The sequence below is a fragment of the Astatotilapia calliptera genome, chromosome 22, assembly GCF_900246225.1.
Source record: "Astatotilapia calliptera chromosome 22, fAstCal1.2, whole genome shotgun sequence".
NCBI classification, from domain to species: domain Eukaryota; kingdom Metazoa; phylum Chordata; class Actinopteri; order Cichliformes; family Cichlidae; genus Astatotilapia; species Astatotilapia calliptera.
In genome coordinates this window covers 10,787,790-10,807,685 of record NC_039322.1, presented here as the reverse complement: position 1 = coordinate 10,807,685, position 19,896 = coordinate 10,787,790, and the positions used below count along the sequence as shown (strand labels likewise).

The window sequence follows — 19,896 nt, the reverse complement described above, 5'->3', positions numbered from 1 at the left end:
CTTCTGACATCACTTATGCTTTTTAAATAGAGTAGTGAGTTCAAATCCCATTTCTGACAACCATTTTTTATTTTGATTTAGTTCAAGTTGCTTAATGAAAATTTGTTTAAAATTCATGACATGAAGTGTGGGTTTAATGATAAAGGTTTGAGCTTTTACATGCTGCTGTCTTACAGCTCTAAATTGGTCAGCAGTAAGGGAAGTAAAATAATTGGATGCTTAGAGTCTTGGAATCGTTCTGTTCTCTGGTTAAGTGTTTACAGAGGTGGAAAGCCTGGCTAGTTAAGTTGGAACCCCATATATCTCAGAGATGTGAAAACATGTTAGCCGTGCAATAAGCGGTCCAGCGTCTACCCCGACTCTCATCCTATGGTAGCTAGAATATGCTCCATTACCCATGAATCAGAATTGGATAAATGAAAGAGGATGGTTGGATGAATGAATGGATGAATGGATTCTGTATCCTCTGGACTAAAGATGAGACAGACCATCTCAACTGTTGTAAGCGTTCAGTTCAAAAAGTTGCATGTCTGATGGTATGGGAGTTCATCAGTGCTCATGGAATTGTCAGCTTGCACGTTTGGAAAGGGACCATCAATGCATTACGAACATTGCATCCTATACTCCAAACAGACGGGGTGCTGTGGGGTAGTACTCAAAGCAGGGAAGCCTAGACCTCTTTACTTTACTTTATTGATAAACATAAAACAGTACAATCAAATATACAGCACAAGTCTAATTAAAAGCTAGTCTAAATTAAGGAGTCTTAAGATGATGTTTAAAAGAATAAATACAATCCAGGCAATGTAGAGATGCAGGGAGAGAATTCCACAACCTGGGGACCACTGCTCTAAAAGATCGAATACCTCTCTCTCACCAGTCACCTCACCCATCTTTTTTGGAGAAACCTCAAGGAGTTCCCACATCGGTCGATAGATGTAACCTCTCCAGTGTGTCCTGGGTCTACCCCAGGCCTTCTCCTGATTGGACATGCCCGGCCGAAACCCCTTAACGTTATGCCTCAAGTGGCTCCTTTCTAAGTGTAAGAGGGAGGATAAGAAGGACAGACGCAACAACATTGTCATCCCCGTGTAGCCGGTGTATCGGAAAAACTCAGGAGAGTTTTCTCCAAGCATGACATCCCAGTGCATTTCAGACCCAGCAACACGCTCAGACAAAAACTGGTTCACCCGAAAGACAAAACTCCAAAACACAGACTTAACAATGTGGTGTATGCAGCGAGGAATGCCCAGACCTCTACATTGGAGAGCCCAAACAGCCACTTCACAACCGCATGGCACAACATAGCAGAGCCACCTCCACAGGACAAGACTCAGCAGCCAATCTGCATCTTAAGGATAAAGGACACTCTTTCGAGGATGCCAATGTTCACATTTTGGACAGAGAGGACAGATGGTTTGAAAGAGGAGTAAAAGAAGCCATCTATGTCCACTGTGAGCGACCGTCTTTGAACAGAGACGGTGGTTTACGTCACCAACTCTCTGCTATCTATAATCCAGTTTTGAGTTCCCTCCCCAGACGCCTTAACCCTCACTCACATCCTGGGCCATCTGACCTCAGGAATTCGCATGATAAGGTGGGGCCAGGTTTCACAATGAGCTCACCCGAAACTCTGGCTGATTGGGATCCACACCCAGTTTCACACCTTGGCTCAGGCGATTAGAGGATCATCAAGGGGTCCTTTTGTCCCTCTGTGGGGGGATACTCCCACTAGGTTTAAATCTGGGACTCCCCACCATTTGACCTTAGAACTGAAGAAGCTTCTCGGATGAGAGGTGAAATGTCTTGAAGCAACTTAAAGAAGTCCAGACGCTTTTCTTTGCATGTTCCTTTGACTACGATGACCTGGATGACTGAGAACCTTCACAGACATAATTCAAGGCTTTAAATTATTGTAGGAATATTTGTGCTTTGTGATTGTGTGTTGTGAGAAGCATGGCACCTGGCTTGTTCAGTTGGAAGACCATGCACCTCATGGATGTGTGTTCAAGCCCCTTGGTGAGTGAAGATTTGTCATTTAATGGAACGATTTAGTGCAGGGGTCTCCAAGTTCAGTCCTCTACAGTTACTGTCCTGCAGCAAACACAGAATGGCTGAATTATCTCTTCATTATGCCATCACATTTGGCAAAGGCCTGGTTACAATCCACTCATTAGATTCAGATGTGCTGGAACAATGATGCATCTAAAAGCAGCAGGATATTAGCCCTCCAGGATTGGAGTGGAGACCCCTGATTTAGTGGAAAAGAAAACTGGCTTTCAATTGCGATAAGGACTCTTACACGCTTAACACAAATAGTACTAGATCAGTGACATGATTGGGTAATAGGAGCATCTTAGAGAAGCAGAGCTTCTGAGAAGATGACCATGCAGTATTTTGGAGGAATCCAGTGAAACTGCGGAAAGACTGGAACGATTTGTTCTACGGAAGAGATTCTGGCAATGACATGAGCCTCTGCATTGTAAACCAGATGAAGTACATGGATATGTTGTTCATAAGTCAGAGGTGGACTACGGTACTTCATTACACAATGGACCCCAGCTTTCCAAGTGGCTTTAGTCAGCTTTGGCAAATGCACCAGAACTGCCAACAGTCATTTATGTGTTTTAAAGAAAGGTGTGGGTTCAAATCCCATTTTTGACAAAGATTTTGTCTTTAGATTTCATTAAAGTTTCCTGATGAAAGTTTGAAACTCATAACATGAAGTGCAGTTTGAAATCCTACATTTTATGATTTCATCTTGCATGTGCTACTGTCTTGCCTGATGACCAACATTTAAAGAACTTAATCAAAAACTTTTTAAATGACAGTGAGAGACTTTACTTTGAATGTTTGACTTGGATTTTATCTTGACTTAGATATCATCCACAAATTACAAATACAGCTAAACTTGTGAACAGGCATTACTTTGTGATTAATGTTCTACTAGTCAGAGGTGGTCTAAGATACTGGACTCAAGTATGGATTTGCACTTCCCAAGTGTCTTTGGCTGACTTTGGTAAATGACTTGGCAAAGACCTGCTGAAGTCACTTATGCTTTTTAAATAGAGTAGTGGGTTCAAATACCATTCCTGACAACCATTTTTAATTTTGATTTAGATCAAGTTGCTTAATGAAATAAAGGGAGTAAAATAATTGAGGGTTTTTGTTGAAAGCGTTGCAACTTTCTGTTTGGTGGTATTTTTCCGCTCATTTTATTATTAATGAGCTTTGCACCAAGAAGAAGGGAATATTCCTCGATCACATTCATATTCTGTACTGTGGATAACCAGATATCATGAGATATCGCCACAGCATGTCTTCCAGCAGTGCTATAAGGCATGCAAGATGAAACCTTTCAAATCACACTTCATCTCATTGATTTGAATTTGAACTTGAATAAAATCTAAATAAAAAAGCTTTGTCAGGTGTGGGATTTGAACCCACACTTTATATTACAACACAAAAGCACCTTCATGTTGATTTGGTTGCCTGTTCTTACCGAATCCAACCAAAGCCACTTGGAAAAGAGTGGTCCATTCTTGAATCCAGTATCTTGGACCATCTGTATCGGGTCTCAGTGACCCAGCACATGAAAGTCTTGACATCTTTGCATCAATGGGTTACTTAATCATAACTAACTCCAAGATATAGGTGGAAAAGACCCTTGTGTGAAATATAAATTCACTATAACCGTAAGATCCAGATAGACTTTTATGAGGAGCACTTTCAGATTGTACAACTGGGTGAGTAGTCTAGGATGTCATACTCAGTCTTTCCTCTCTAAATGATCTGCTGGACTCTGGATGGTTGTGTGTGTTGAACTCCTGCCAAAGTTTTGTCTCCAGATTTCATTCGTCATTAGATAAAAATGTATATTTAGATCTTATGTTCATGGCTAGGGGGCCATGTGAGAAACTTGAAATGTTGTGGATTGCCTAACCCTAACCACAGGGCTACTAAAGCCAAACAAGTGCACTTTCTCAAAATCCCATACTTAAAAATAACTCCTGTCAATGTTGAAACAGGCAAGTAATAAACTTTGTTACATTAAATTGTAACATCCGGATTGACTACCACTTTACCTGACTGTCACAATGGCCAAGTGTGCGATAAGGACGTGAGGATGGACTTGAAAATGATGGAGAGGCTTCAAATCACTTTTCCTGTTAGAGTTCTGGCTACAGTAGTCTGTAATTTCCTTTTGTAGGACACGTTGGATACTTTTAAGACTTTTCTTCCCCCAAATACAATCTGGCTAGCTCAGACAGCATAGCAGCCACCTCCTGTAGTCACCTCTTCTTGCCTGATAACAAATATTGAAAGAACTTAATCAAAAACTTTTTTAAATGACAGTGAGAGACTTCTATGTGGAGGACTTTTAGATTGTCAAAATGGAAGGAGGCACTCCTTCCTGACCAAAGGGACTTCTGCTCTGCTAATGGTCTTCAAATTTTATTCAAGTTCTGCAAATTTATTTTGTAAGTTGATGATATGAGGTCTATGTCCAGAGGAACAGAATCAACTTTTGGGGATTTAAAACATGCTTATTTCTTTACTTTGAATGTTTGACTTGGATTTTATCTTGACTTAGATATATTGTCCACAAATTACAAATACAGCTAAACTTGTGAGCAGGTATTACTTTGTGATTAATGTTCTACTAGTCAGAGGTGGTCTGAGATACTGGACTCAAGTATGGATTTGCACTTCCCAAGTGACTTTGGCTGACTTTGGTAAATCACTTCGCACACAACTGCTGACATCACTTATGCTTTTTAAATAGAGTAGTGAGTTCAAATCCCATTCCTGACAACCATTTTTTTTTATTTTGATTTAGTTCAAGTTGCTTAATGAAAATTTGTTTAAAATTCATGACATGAATTTTGGGTTTAATGATAAAGGTTTGACCTTTTACATGCTGCTGTCTTACAGCTCTAAATTGGTCAGCAGTAAGGGAAGTAACAACAACAACAACAACAATCTTTATTTATAGAGCACATTTAAAAGCCTTGGGCATACCAAAGTGCTTTACATAAAACAATAAAAAATAAAACAGTTCACACATTAACATCAAATACATAAAGGTAACGAATTATGTTCACAGATAAAAGCCACCAATAAGAGTAAACTGCAGCACATAGGTTATAGCAAGGTAAGACTGTACCACCATGATAAAAGACACCAATAATGGAAAGATAGCAGAGAATTTAATACAATAGGTCAATAGGTCACTGCAAGCAAGCCAGCATTTAACTGGTAGAAAAGGCAAGTTTAAAAAGATATGTTTTTAGCTGTGATTTAAAAGAATGAATAGAATCAGACGCCCGGATGCCAATCGGGAGATTGTTCCACAGCTCCGGTGCAACTAGAGCAAACGATCGATCACCTCTAGATTTCAGTCGAGATCTGGGCTGAACCAACAGTAACTGTGAGGATGACCTTAAAGCCCTAGCAGGAGCATATGGGTTTAAAAGTTCCTTAAGATAGCTTTGTGCAGTGTTATTGGTAATTTTAAAAGTAAACAACAAAATTTTAAATTGAATACGATATTTGACAGGCAACCAGTGCAGATCAGCAAGGACAGGAGTAATGTGGGCAAACTTCTTGGTTTTAGTTAGAATGCGTGCTGCAGCATTCTGAACTGTCTGTAATCTATGTAAAAGGGAAGAGTGGAGACCACAATAAAGTGAATTACAGTAATCTAGCCTTGACGTTACAAAGGCGTGGATGAGCTTTTCTAGGTCTTTATACGGGATATAGTGCCTGGCCTTAGAAATAAGGCGAAGCTGGTAAAAACTAGATCTGACAACAGCAGACACTTGTTTATCAAGTGTAAATGAGCTGTCAAATAAGACACCCAGATTCCTAACAGTGTCAGAGAAAGAACTAGTGAGAAAACCAAAGGCATCCCGAAGTTTGGCACGAAGGGCATTACTACCAAAAATCATAATTTCGGTTTTCTTATCATTAAGGATAAGAGTATTTGCCAAAAGCCATTTCTTGACCTCACACATGCATTCTCGGAAGCTATTCAAAGACAGAGCAAGATCATCGTTTAACTCAAAATAGATCTGGATATCATCCGCATAATAGTGAAAAGCAATGTGGTATTTCTCAAAGATAGCACTTAAAGGAAGCATGTACAATGAGAAAAGGGTAGGGCCTAACACAGATCCCTGGGGGACACCACAGCAAACAGGTACAGCCGAAGAAGAGGATGTGGCCAGATATACCGAAGAGAGCCGATTGGAGAGGTAGGATTTAAACCAATCCAAGGCAGCGCCCTTAATGCCTACAGTGTGCTCTAGTCTCGCCAATAGGATGTTATGGTCAACCATGTCAAATGCCGATGAAAGATCCAATAGCACTAGGACAGAGGGGTGTCCATTGTCAGCCATTAGTAAAAGATCATTGAAAACACGAAGCAGCGCTGATTCAGTGCTGTGATGTTGTTTGAAGGCCGATTGAAATTTATCATTTATATTATTCTCATCCAGGTAGGTCTGCAGTTGAAGCAGAACCACCTTCTCAAGAATTTTAGCCAGAAAGGGAAGCTTAGAAATCGGCCTATAGTTGGCAAAATCACTATGATCAAGGTTCCTTTTTTTAGAACGGGTTGAATTATAGCATGTTTGAGAGCTGAAGGTACATAGCCAGAAAGCAAGGAAAGGTTCAATATGGACAATAAACAAGGTCCAATTGCATTAAAACAATCCTTGACTATACGGGATGGGAGAACATCATGTACAAAATTAGTATTGTTCAGTTTATCAATTAGACGCTTCAGAGTAGAGAGTGAAACGGGTTCAAATTGATAAAGAGTAGCAGACCTAACATTAAATAAGGCCATCCGAGTCCGAGGAGCCAAGTCCTTAGTAGTAGCCCGTCGCAAGGTGCTAAGGTTGTTATGTTGAACACCACGGCCAGGCGGTGTTATCCAAGATCGAGCAGAGTGGTAAGCCACTGGGCAGGCAGAGTAGGTTTGAAGGCCGACGGAGCATATCCAACGGTGGGTTAGCAATCTAGCCGCAAAGCGGCTACTGAGATAGTGGATGAAACGAGATAGCTCACGGCTTGTAGAAGGGTAATCCGTAGCCATGGCTCTGATATAAGCCTTGAAGCGGACACGGACACCACTCCTTCTACCCCGTTTCCTGAGACGTTTCCTGCGGAGCATGGGAAGAGGTAGGTAGGTCACATTGGTGGGGGAGACAGGCATCAGGGGGATAGCGGCACCCGCGGTCCCAAGGCTGTCCAGTCGTTGAGAACAGGAAAACCGAAGATTCAGGAGCGTGTCTCTATCATAAGTTATTAGCGTACAATCACCTAGAGAACATAAAACCAAAGATAAAACAACGAGGAGTACAACGCCGAGGCGCAGACGGGGTCGAAGACGGTCAGCCATGCACACCGGCGCCATCTTGAACTGTAAAATAATTGGATGCTTAGAGTCTTGGAATCTTTCTGTTCTCTGGTTAAGTGTTTACAGAGGTGGAAAGCCTGGCTAGTTCAGTTGGAACCCCATATATCTCAGGGATGTGAAAACATGTTAGCCGTGCAATAAGCTGTCCAGCTACTACTCTACTCTAAGCGTTCAGTTCAAAAGGTTGCATGTCTGATAGTATGGAAGTTCATCAGTGCTCATGGAATTGTCAGCTTGCACATTTGGAAAGGGACCATCAATGCATTACGAACATTGCATCCTATACTCCAAACAGACGGGGTGCTGTGGGGTAGTAGTCAAAGCAGGGAAGCCTAGACCTCTCTACTTTACTTTATTGATAAACATAAAACAGTACAATCAAATATACAGCACAAGTCTAATTAAAAGCTAGTCTAAATTAAGGAGTCTTAAGATGATGTTTAAAAGAATAAATACAATCCAGGCAACGTAGAGATGCAGGGAGAGAATTCCACAACCTGGGGACCACTGCTCTAAAAGATCGAATACCTCTCTCTCACCAGTCACCTCACCCATCTTTTTTGGAGAAACCTCAAGGAGTTCCCACATCGGTCGATAGATGTAACCTCTCCAGTGTGTCCTGGGTCTACCCCAGGCCTTCTCCTGATTGGACATGCCCGGCCGAAACCCCTTAACGTTATGCCTCAAGTGGCTCCTTTCTAAGTGTAAGAGGGAGGATAAGAAGGACAGACGCAACAACATTGTCATCCCCGTGTAGCCGGTGTATCAGAAAATCTCAGGAGAGTTTTCTCCAAGCATGACATCCCAGTGCATTCCAGACCCAGCAACACACTCAGACAAAAACTGGTTCTTCCGAAAGACAAAACTCCAAAACACAGACTTAACAATGTGGTGTATGCTGTACAGTGCAGCGAGGAATGCCCAGACCTCTACATTGGAGAGCCCAAACAGCCACTTCACAACCGCATGGCACAACACAGAAAAGCCACCTCCACAGGACAAGACTCAGCAGTCCATCTGCATCTAAAGGATAAAGGACACTCTTTCGAGGATGCCAATGTTCACATTTTGGACAGAGAGGACAGATGGTTTGAAAGAGGAGTAAAAGAAGCCATTAATGTCCACTGTGAGCGACCGTCTTTGAACAGAGGCGGTGGTTTACGACACCAACTGTCTGCCATCTATAATCCAGTTTTGAGTTCCCTCCCCAGACGCCTTAACGCCCACTCACATCCTGGGCCATCTGACCTCAGGATTTCGCATGATAAGGTGGGGCCAGGTTTCACAATGAACTCACCCGAAACTCTGGCTGATTGGGATCCACACCCAGTTTCACACCTTGGCTCAGGCGATTAGAGGATCATCAGGGGGTTTAAATCTGGGACTCCCCAAAATTTGACCTTAGAACTGAAGAAGCTTCTCGGATGAGAGGTGAAACGTCTTCAAGCAACCTAAAGAAGTTCAGATGCTTTTCTTTGCATGTTCTTTTGACTACGATGACCTGGATGACTGAGAACCTTCACAGACATAATTCAAGGCTTTAAATTATTGTAGGAATATTTGTGCTTTGTGATTGTGTGTTGTGAGAAGAATGGCACCTGGCTTGTTCAGTTGGAAGACCATGCACCTCATGGATGTGTGTTCAAGCTCCTTGGTGAGTGAAGGTTTGTCATTTAATGGAACGATTTAGTGCAGGGGTCTCCAAGTTCAGTCCTCTACAGTTACAGTCCTGCAGCTTTTAGGTGCATCCCTACTCCAACACAGAATGGCTGAATTACCTCTTCATTATGCCATCACATTTGGCAAAGGCCTGGTTACAATCCACTCATTAGATTCAGATGTGCTGGAACAATGATGCATCTAAAAGCAGCAGGATATTAGCCCTCCAGGATTGGAGTGGAGACCCCTGATTTAGTGGAAAAGAAAACTGGCTTTCAATTGCGATAAGGACTCTTACACGCTTAACACAAATAGTACTAGATCAGTGACATGATTGGGTAATAGGAGCATCTTAGAGAAGCAGAGCTTCTGAGAAGATGACCATGCAGTATTTTGGAGGAATCCAGTGAAACTGCGGAAAGACTGGAACGATTTGTTCTACGGAAGAGATTCTGGCAATGACATGAGCCTCTGCATTGTAAACCAGATGAAGTACATGGATATGTTGTTCATAAGTCAGAGGTGGACTACGGTACTTCATTACACAATGGACCCCAGCTTTCCAAGTGGCTTTAGTCAGCTTTGGCAAATGCACCAGAACTGCCAACAGTCATTTATGTGTTTTAAAGAAAGGTGTGGGTTCAAATCCCATTTTTGACAAAGATTTTGTCTTTAGATTTCATTAAAGTTTCCTGATGAAAGTTTGAAACTCATAACATGAAGTGCAGTTTGAAATCCTACATTTTATGATTTCATCTTGCATGTGCTACTGTCTTGCCTGATGACCAACATTTAAAGAACTTAATCAAAAACTTTTTAAATGACAGTGAGAGACTTTACTTTGAATGTTTGACTTGGATTTTATCTTGACTTAGATATCATCCACAAATTACAAATACAGCTAAACTTGTGAACAGGCATTACTTTGTGATTAATGTTCTACTAGTCAGAGGTGGTCTAAGATACTGGACTCAAGTATGGATTTGCACTTCCCAAGTGTCTTTGGCTGACTTTGGTAAATGACTTGGCAAAGACCTGCTGAAGTCACTTATGCTTTTTAAATAGAGTAGTGAGTTCAAATACCATTTCTGACAACCATTTTTAATTTTGATTTAGATCAAGTTGCTTAATGAAATAAAGGGAGTAAAATAATTGAGGGTTTTTGTTGAAAGCGTTGCAACTTTCTGTTTGGTGGTATTTTTCCGCTCATTTTATTATTAATGAGCTTTGCACCAAGAAGAAGGGAATATTCCTCGATCACATGCATATTCTGTACTGTGGATAACCAGATATCATGAGATATCGCCACAGCATGTCTTCCAACAGTGCTATAAGGCATGCAAGATGAAACCTTTCAAATCACACTTCATCTCATTGATTTGAATTTGAACTTGAATAAAATCTAAATAAAAAAGCTTTGTCAGGCGTGGGATTTGAACCCACACTTTATTTTACAACACAAAAGCGCCTTCATGTTGATTTGGTTGCCTGTTCTTACTGAATCCAACCAAAGCCACTTGGAAAAGAGTGGTCCATTCTTGAATCTAGTATCTTGGACCATCTGTGACCCAGCACATGAAAGTCTTGACATCTTTGCATCAATGGGTTACTTAATCATAACTAACTCCAAGATATAGGTGGAAAAGACCCTTGTGTGAAATATAAATTCACTATAACCGTAAGATCCAGATAGACTTTTATGAGGAGCACTTTCAGATTGTACAACTGGGTGAGTAGTCTAGGATATCATACTCAGTCTTTCCTCTCTAAATGATCTGCTGGACTCTGGATGGTTGTGTGTGTTGAACTCCTGCCAACGTTTTGTCTCCAGATTTCATTCGTCATTAGATAAAAATGTATATTTAGATCTTATGTTCATGGCTAGGGGGCCATGTGAGAAACTTGAAATGTTGTGGATTGCCTAACCCTAACCACAGGGCTACTAAAGCCAAACAAGTGCACTTTCTCAAAATCCCATACTTAAAAATAACTCCTGTCAATGTTGAAACAGGCAAGTAATAAACTTTGTTACATTAAATTGTAACATCCGGATTGACTACCACTTTACCTGACTGTCACAATGGCCAAGTGTGCGATAAGGACGTGAGGATGGACTTGAAAGTGATGGAGAGGCTTCAAATCACTTTTCCTGTTAGAGTTCTGGCTACAGTAGTGGGTAATTTCCTTTTGTAGGACACGTTGGATACTTTTAAGACTTTTCTTCCCCCAAATACAATCTGGCTAGCTCAGACAGCATAGCAGCCACCTCCTGTAGTCACCTCTTCTTGCCTGATAACAAACATTGAAAGAACTTAATCAAAAACTTTTTTAAATGACAGTGAGAGACTTCTATGTGGAGGACTTTTAGATTGTCAAAATGGAAGGAGGCACTCCTTCCTGACCAAAGGGACTTCTGCTCTGCTAATGGTCTTCAAATTTTATTCAAGTTCTGCAAATTTATTTTGTAAGTTGATGATATGAGGTCTATGTCCAGAGGAACAGAATCAACTTTTGGGGATTTAAAACATGCTTATTTCTTTACTTTGAATGTTTGACTTGGATTTTATCTTGACTTAGATATCGTCCACAAATTACAAATACAGCTAAACTTGTGAACAGGTATTACTTTGTGATTAATGTTCTACTAGTCAGAGGTGGTCTAAGATACTGGACTCAAGTATGGATTTGCACTTCCCAAGTGACTTTGGCTGACTTTGGTAAATGACTTCGCAAACAACTGCTGACGGCGCTTATGCTTTTTAAATAGAGTAGTGAGTTCAAATCCCATTCCTGACAAACATTTTTTATTTTGATTTAGATCAAGTTGCTTAATGAAATAAAGGGAGTAAAATAATTGAGGGTTTTTGTTGAAAGCGTTGCAACTTTCTGTTTGGTGGTATTCTGCAACTGACACAACCTAGACCTGGATGTCAGAATTGGCACCAGATTGCCAAAGTTGCCTATAGTTTTTACCCCTAAGCTGTAAAAGGTTGAGAGGGTGTTGCTGTTACCCTTAGAGACACCCTTGGCAAACTGGTAGCAATCATTAAAGTTTACGGTGTAGCATCTTTTTTGCTACCTTTTCTGAAAATCTTGTGAACATGATACCTCAAAAAACCCCAAATCCAAGACATTTACAGAGAGAGGGGGGGTGGGGAGTTTGCAGTCTTTAATTTAAATAACTTAAATTACAAATTGCCTTTCGAGAAGTGGGATTTGAACGCATGCCTCCTTTTGGACACTATAAACCCGTCACACAATACGGGTTTATAGTGTCCAAAGAGGGCTTCAAAATCCTCTTTCTGGAGACTGTCCAAATAGCAGGGACCAGCAATGTGAACGACAGTGACCTTAAGGTGCTTTAAATAGTAAGGTGGAGACCCTACAATATTATTGTGAAGTAAAACAATGCAGTTCTGTGTCACTTTCGTCTTTAAAGCATGTCACTCTGCACCAAACAGGCTGGACTTCAACTGGGCATATGCTAGCAAGTTTATCTGTCCCCACAGCCTTCTGGAGGCCAGCACCCTCACTCTCTTATTCTGTTTTGGGACAAGACTCTTACAGATCCCAGTATGGGTCTTGAATTTACAAACCTGAAATTAAGAGTTCAGGTGGAAAAGAGATGCTTTTTCACCTGATCCAGCTGAGCAGCAGCAGTGCATCTATAGCCCATACAAAAGGCTCTTATTTTTTGTGCTGTCAGTCAATGCAATTTTGTAATTTAACTTAATTGTATATATACAACTGTAGTGCATATAACTACTGATTCACCGATTCACTTTTTTAATCAGGAAGTGTTTGCAGACTGTATTACAATCTGCTAACAACCAAAGAGACCACATAGAAGCTTTTGTTGCAGCATCTTCTTTGCTTTAGATTTCACTTAGTATCAAAGTCAAAAACAGGAACAGCCCAGCTAGCTCAGTTAGCGGAGCATGAGATTCCTAATCTCAGGATTGTGGGTTCAAGCCCCAAGATGTGTGGCGCTAACAACAAAATGACAGTCCACTGGAGGAAAATATGGGGAACTTCCCAAGGCAACAGATGATTGTGCTGTAATGCTGTTAACTGGGTTGGTAGGTGTCTTCCTCTTTGTTGTAAACAAAGCTATTCCAAGATAAGATGACCCCATTAAATGTGAAGTCTCCTCAAATCAATAACAAAAGCTTGTGAGAAGGCAGGGTAGGGAACTAAAAGAATTACATACAGTTTAGAGATAACTAATAAAAGAATTTCTATGCGTGGAGTGAAGCTGTGGAACAGTTTGAGTATGGAGTTGAAGCAATGTCCAAACACAAAGCATAAAGAAAGAAAAAAAGAGTTATAAAGATATGATCTTCATGAGTTATAGAGGAAGGGAAAAGGATGAAGTTTTATTCATGCTTTTTGGATTGTGCAATTGGCTATTGCAGACCTGGAGGTGTTGGGTTTGTTGTGTGGAGGCGGGGTTATGGAATCACAAGACATAATGACATAATAATTTGTACTTTATGTGGTGTATGGATTAGATTAGAAATATGTTCATTATTATTACTGCAGATTATATTATGTATGGCGAAGGGGTGCGATTAAATAGTGGCTGTAGCTCAGGTGGCAAAGCAGGTCAGCCACTAATCAGAAGGTCGGTGGTTTGATCCCCGGCTGCCTCCTGGCTGCATGCCAAATATCTTCGGGCAAGATACTAACCCCATGTTTGCCTACCGGTGGTGGTCAGAGGGCCCGGTGGTGCCAGTGTCCGGCAGCCTCACCTCTGTCAGTGAGCCCCAGGGCAGCTGTGGCTACAACGTAGCTTGCTATTGCCAATGTGTGTGTGAATGACTGAATGTAGTGTAAAGCGCTTTGGGGTCCTTAGGGACAGAGTAAAGTGCTTTACAAATGCAGGCCATTTAAATAAGTGTGTACTTCTTGCCACTCCTTTTCAATATGTAACTGAATCATAACAGGTGAAGCAATGTTGAAATGAATTTTTCTTGCTTTTGTTTAGCATTTTTTCTTTTCTTTGCTAAATGGACTTCTGTAATCATACATACACATGTATACATGATCAAAATAAAAGTGCAGCCTGTATGTCAACAACTATACATAAACGAGTAAGTTATGAACTTTGACTTTAAAACATTCACATCCTCTGATGATTAAAAACAAACTGATGGCCTGATTGACTGTAGCTACAGGACAGAAGGAGCCTCCTGTTGTACCCAAATCCCAGCAATCACAACAGTGATTTTTTTCCCCCGTACCCAACTGCAGACTTAGTTGTTATCTCTTCAAAGATAAACAATGTTATACGTGTGAAGAAGGCTGGGAGCAACGTGCTATTACGTGCTATTATTTGTCCACCAGAAAATCATCCTGAGAAGAGAGCAGAAGACAATGTAGGATAAAAGGAGGAGACCTGGTGAAAACAGACAGCAGAGAGGAGCAGGTATTCTTTTTAAAAATCGGAAGAAGCTGAAGACCTTTTCTGGATTGGACTGACAGACTCAGCAGAATGCTTTGACAAGCAGCAGGGTGCTTTTACCTACCTGCAGAGCCGCTTTCATCAGAGTTGTTGCTTGTCAGACACCCATCACCCAACATGGGGCTGAAACCCATGACAGTGAGTTAAAGCATCTTATGCACTTCCGACTGAGCTAGGTGGACTATGGGACAGAAATGGACACATATAACACTAAAACTATAGGAAAATATGGAATATGGCATTCTAAATGATGAGAATGACAGGAAGGATTAAGATTTATGCTCACAATAAAAAACAAAACTGCAGGCATGACACTGGAGGGCAACAGAGTGCAGTCACCCTCCTTTGTACAGTTCTATAACCTTAGTAAGGTTTGGCAGAGTATGTCACATGCTGAACACTTAAAAAAATAGGCAATATAAAATGCAACAAAAGACGCTCCCAGCCTGACAGTACAAGGTTTGGCTTCATTTGATTGCTTTCAAAGAACTTGTTTTGCAGACCTTGCGGTTAGTTATGCTTGTTAAAAGCAACAAATAATGCAGTGACCTTTCTATGGCTTTGTGATGTGACTGTGTCTTAAGATCAGTGACTCAGTTCTTATGGAATGTAGATGCTTATAATACTGACGGCATCATTCTCTGAACATTTCTGGAACTATCCCCTATCATCCAGTGCATTTAACTGAACTATATTTAATTAAGAAAATTAAAATGAGCTAATGAAGACTATCATATATTACAATTTTGAAACAGAAGGAACCAGAGCTAGACAATGGACTTGGGATCAACGTGAGTCCTGTGATATGATACAGCTTTTTCCCAGATTATCAGAAACCAGATTTTAAAAAAAATCCACGTTGGTTTCTGTACATCAATGACATCACAACTGACACGCTGTTCTCACTGAATTTATATACCATGATATCAATGCTTAAAGTCTGTTATAGAAACCAGAACATCAGTAATGTAGTAGCTCTTCATGCTGATATGTGAAGTACAGAAGGAAAGTGTCAAACCTGTTACCACTGATGGCTCTACTGTACAAACTAAAGATAATTAAAATCAACTGAGAACTTATGGAGGCTTGTGAACTGTCATATATGGGAAATTAATGTAGCTCACATGTCGAGTTCAGCAGTATTGTAGTTAGTAGTAACCATGGAAATAAAAAGCATGAAAATATGTGGACACACCCCATGTCATAGGATTAACTGGACTACTGACCAGCTGTTTGACACTCCCTCCAGCACTTGTTTATCATGACTAATAATGTCATGATCAACAAGTGATATGCAGCATTTGTGGTAAAGGGATATTTCAAGTTATCACATCAGTGTTTCGTGAAAATTCTGTCTTTATCATTTTTGGCATACCAAATTTATCAACATGGAGAGCTTTTTGTTAAAGACTTCAGGAGTGAGAAATAGATTTTAATAGCTAAAATCGTTGACTCTGTTTTTCAGCACTTTACTTTATTGTACTTAAGAAGTCATGAATTTTTAATCCAAATTAAAAAGAAACTAAATTTGACCCATGTCATGTTCTTTTTCTACAACAAAACTGTTTATTCTAAGAAAGTCAGACCCTGAATTGGACAAGTGGAAGCAAATAGATGGATAATCAGCGTAAGAATTTATTTTCCTTTAAATCAGCTTTAAAAAGTAATTAAAAAGCAATTCAAGTAATATAATGCATCTGGTTGTTATATTTTGGCTTGAAACTGTATCAAACTGTAGAATTGCATAGAAAAACCTATAGTTTAGATTATTAAGCACATTACATCATCACACTGACACTTACATGTTAGAGATATTGTTTAACTCATTTTTTTTAATTGAACGTTTTGAAAGTGAATTATTATGAAATGGAAACTCAAAGCAACACTCTGTTGTGTCTTCTCGTCATCTTTAAAAACCCAACTGGCTCCAAACTGCTAGCAGGGCAGCACACAGAGCTGCAGTGAAGCCAGGCTGGATGAAGGTGGCCCCATTGCACAGGTCGGTGCTGCAGCAGGTCCTGGTGACGGTGTAGTTCACATACAAGATGGAGCCCGTCTCGTTTCTGCACTCGGCTGGTTCTATACAGCCACGTTCATAGATGTTCAACAGGCTGATCGTAAACTCTGAGAGAGGAAAGGACAGTCCATGTTTGACTTGTTTATCTCGTTTTGGCTTGTTTTAGGTTATTCAATGTTTTCAATGTTTTTAAGATGTATTCTTTTTAATACTTTAACATAAAATATTTTGAAGCTTGTAAAACATTTTTTTTGGATTACATGTTAAAATGTGTTTTTTGTAGCACATGTTAAAGAAATGAAATATAAAAAGATTTATGTCCCTACGCTGGAAACTTTGACAAAAAGTCTGAACTGCTTTTTGACACAGTGAACAAATTCAGTGGAAAGTCTTATCACTGTTGTGAGAAATCAAAATGTAATTTTCTTCATAGTTCCTCTGTAGCTGTGCCACAGAAAGTTCTGGGTATTTCTCTTACTTGCAACTCCAGTGAAGCAGTTAGTCTGAGATCCTGTGCAATTTACAGGATCAGTGTGCATGCAGTAGCCAAGGATCTTAAAATCACACGTCTCACAGGTGAGAGATTCAACTGTGGGAAAGAAAACAATAACCAAAAAAAGCAACTGTAAATAAAAAAGGTGCTGGAAAGTATCAGAAAGTGTTTTAATCAGCTGTGTCAAATATCTGACTCCATTTAATTACAATTTTATCAAAATAGGAACCTCCTTTATCACAAAGTACACAAGCAGAAGTTGTTTTTTAACCTGCCAAGGTTAACAGGCTGTTTATATAAGAAAGCAATTCAAGCTACATACCATGTTTTTCGGACCATGAAGCGCATGGGATTATAAGGCGCACTAAGCGAAACAAAACAGTCAGAGAAGTCAAATTTTACTCAACTCATTCCTCTTGCTTCCTCCACTTCCGTACCATTGATTCATTAATGTTGAATTCTCTTGCAGCTACTCTATTCCCATGTTGTTGCTGTTGACTGACCTCGTATTGTGGATAGATTATCCCAGTTTTTTTCATGACTGAAGTTTAACCCTTGATGAGTGAAAAAAGTTAGCTGTGTAACATAGCTCTGTCGCTAGCGATCACGTAGCACATCATTATACACAGCTAGCTAGTCCAAGCTAGCAGCTAGTCCAACTTAAGTAACCCCACAATTGATCAATTTATTAAAGGTGAAAGAATTTAGACAGTTTTTAACTCTCAGTGATGCCACAGTGTTTTGGACGGAGTTTTGGACCCAGATTACTTTGTGAGGCTCCCGACTACGGTAGCCGTAATGCTCTGACAAGCCATCAAGCAGTGCGGCTTCGAAGCTTACCAAAGTCATACTAAAACATTTTTTGAAATATTTTTGAGCACCGTGTACCACATAAAATCGGTTCGAAGTCAGTAAGCACAATAATACATAAGGCGCGCTGTTGATTTTTGAGAAAATTGAAGGATATTAAGTGCACCTTATAGTGCGGAAAATACGGTATATATATGTGTGTGTGTGTGTGTGTGTGTGTGTGTGTGTGTGTGTGTGTGTGTGTGTGTGTGTGTATATATGGTTTGTGTGTCTCTCTCTGCATTAGCCCTGCTAACACTTGCGACCTGTGACATCCTCTGACATCCTTTCTACAGTGGAATTAGGGAGGTCCATTCCAACTCTGTTTCACAAGTAGATTTCTTTGCTTTCACCTTTGTCACAAATTCATGACAAAGGTCAAGGGTTTAAGTTTGGCGACTATTCGTCATCTGCAATCTACCTCCTAGATCGTTTTTCCCCAAATGTTTTGCCTTTCATCTTTCTGACAAACTCTTAACAAACCAGTCCTTCTACCTGCATTTTCTCAGTATTCAGAATGACTTCGAGCAGCACTAAATGCCCTCATTGTGATTCTGGGGAAACATTTACATGGTTTTAACAACACTGCAATTGTTGTGAATAGTTTTCATTACAAACAGGTGACAGACATCATGAGAAAATGACAAACCTTATTTTATGGGAGGTGCTGGACCATTACATCATGCTAGAACAGCTTTGGTATTTTGAGGCATTGATTCTTGATTCTAAGAGCTCTATGCATGCTTTGTTATCTTAAAAGAAAGTGGCTGCATTAGAATAGAAAATTTTTATGATAGGATAAAGGTGATCACTTTTAACATGTCTGTATGAATTTTTAGTGGCCCTTTACTTTAAGGGAGCAGTCCCTGACCTATGGTTGAATCACAGGCATGGAAACAAGGGCAAATACACAGCATAGAGTTTGCTGATGCTATCGTGCTGACCTTCATTTAACTTTAGCTACAACTCCGCTCAATTCTTTTAAAAAAATTGTTAATAACCCATAAAAAATTGTTGTAGGTTGCGAAAGGGGTGAACTTCTTCAGCTCATGAAACATTTGAGAAATACAAGTGGCTCTACACCATAACAGAGCCACTGGATCACTCACTGTAAGATCCAAACCCTTTTTCTATGGCTTCATGGATGCTGCAGGTTAATCTGTTTCTTGACCCATGAAAAAGTTTATTTTCCATCAAACTCATTAGTCGTTTTACCACAATTCACAGATTACTGCCTGTGAATTCTACAATTTCGGTGAAGACCATATCAGATGTTAGTCTGAACAAAGTAGTAGCAGTGATCCTTAGGCATTATGAATGGAGGGTTGTGGCATGAGCTTAATGGTCCTTTAGCCATTTCTGCTCAAGTTTAAAATACACTTTTGTTTATCAGATGGTCAGAAACAACAGGAAACTGCACAGGCTTCTATTAAATAGGAATATGCAGACTCTTTGCCTTACCTATACATGGGTCAGCACTGCTTAGGGGCCTAGACACCCTCCAAAAAGCCCGAGCTGAGCCAGATAAAACCCTATTATCACTTACCTTGGTTCTTTTAAGGATATTCTAATAACAATTTGGAAGAACAGCAGTGTAAAACTTTTTAACAGTCGAGTAAAAACGTTTTGGGGTTATGAAATCAGACCCTTCAGAAACACTGAACAATATTCTCGATTGTTGATTTGAAGTCGTAAAAAATTAAATCACTTGTTCAAGGTATTTATATTTATACATATTTTCAGTTTTTCCCAAGACAGGATATACACATTTTAAAGTATCTCTGAAAATAACCAGTAGTATTTGAGTCCAAGCAGAAAGAAAAGCAAGCAAAAAAACCTCCTACCTGTAACAAACAGAGTCATTACTGCTGCACAACTCCACAGTAAAGTTTTCATCTTGATGTTTCCAGAAGTGCAGGTGAAAATACCAGAAAGATAACTTTTATTTTATTTTTCTACGAACTCACTGTTACGGCAGCTGTGGGAAA

At 40.0% G+C, this 19,896-nt stretch overlaps 1 protein-coding gene across 2 annotated transcripts; it reads right to left on the bottom strand.

Moving 5' to 3' along the window:
- Positions 1-16,182: 16,182 nt before the first annotated feature.
- LOC113015281 (sperm acrosome membrane-associated protein 4-like) lies at positions 16,183-19,896 on the bottom strand. 2 transcript variants are annotated; one of them, XM_026157235.1, is made up of 3 exons: positions 19,753-19,896; positions 17,045-17,155; positions 16,183-16,673 (listed from the first exon to the last, which is right to left on the bottom strand). In XM_026157235.1, the coding sequence occupies exons 1-3, from the start codon at positions 19,802-19,804 to the stop codon at positions 16,459-16,461; spliced, it is 378 nt and encodes a 125-aa protein (XP_026013020.1). In that variant the 5' UTR covers positions 19,805-19,896; the 3' UTR covers positions 16,183-16,458. The 2 variants fall into 2 exon arrangements, with proteins under 2 accessions (XP_026013020.1, XP_026013021.1); XM_026157236.1 differs by lacking the exon at positions 19,753-19,896 and adding an exon at positions 17,467-17,487.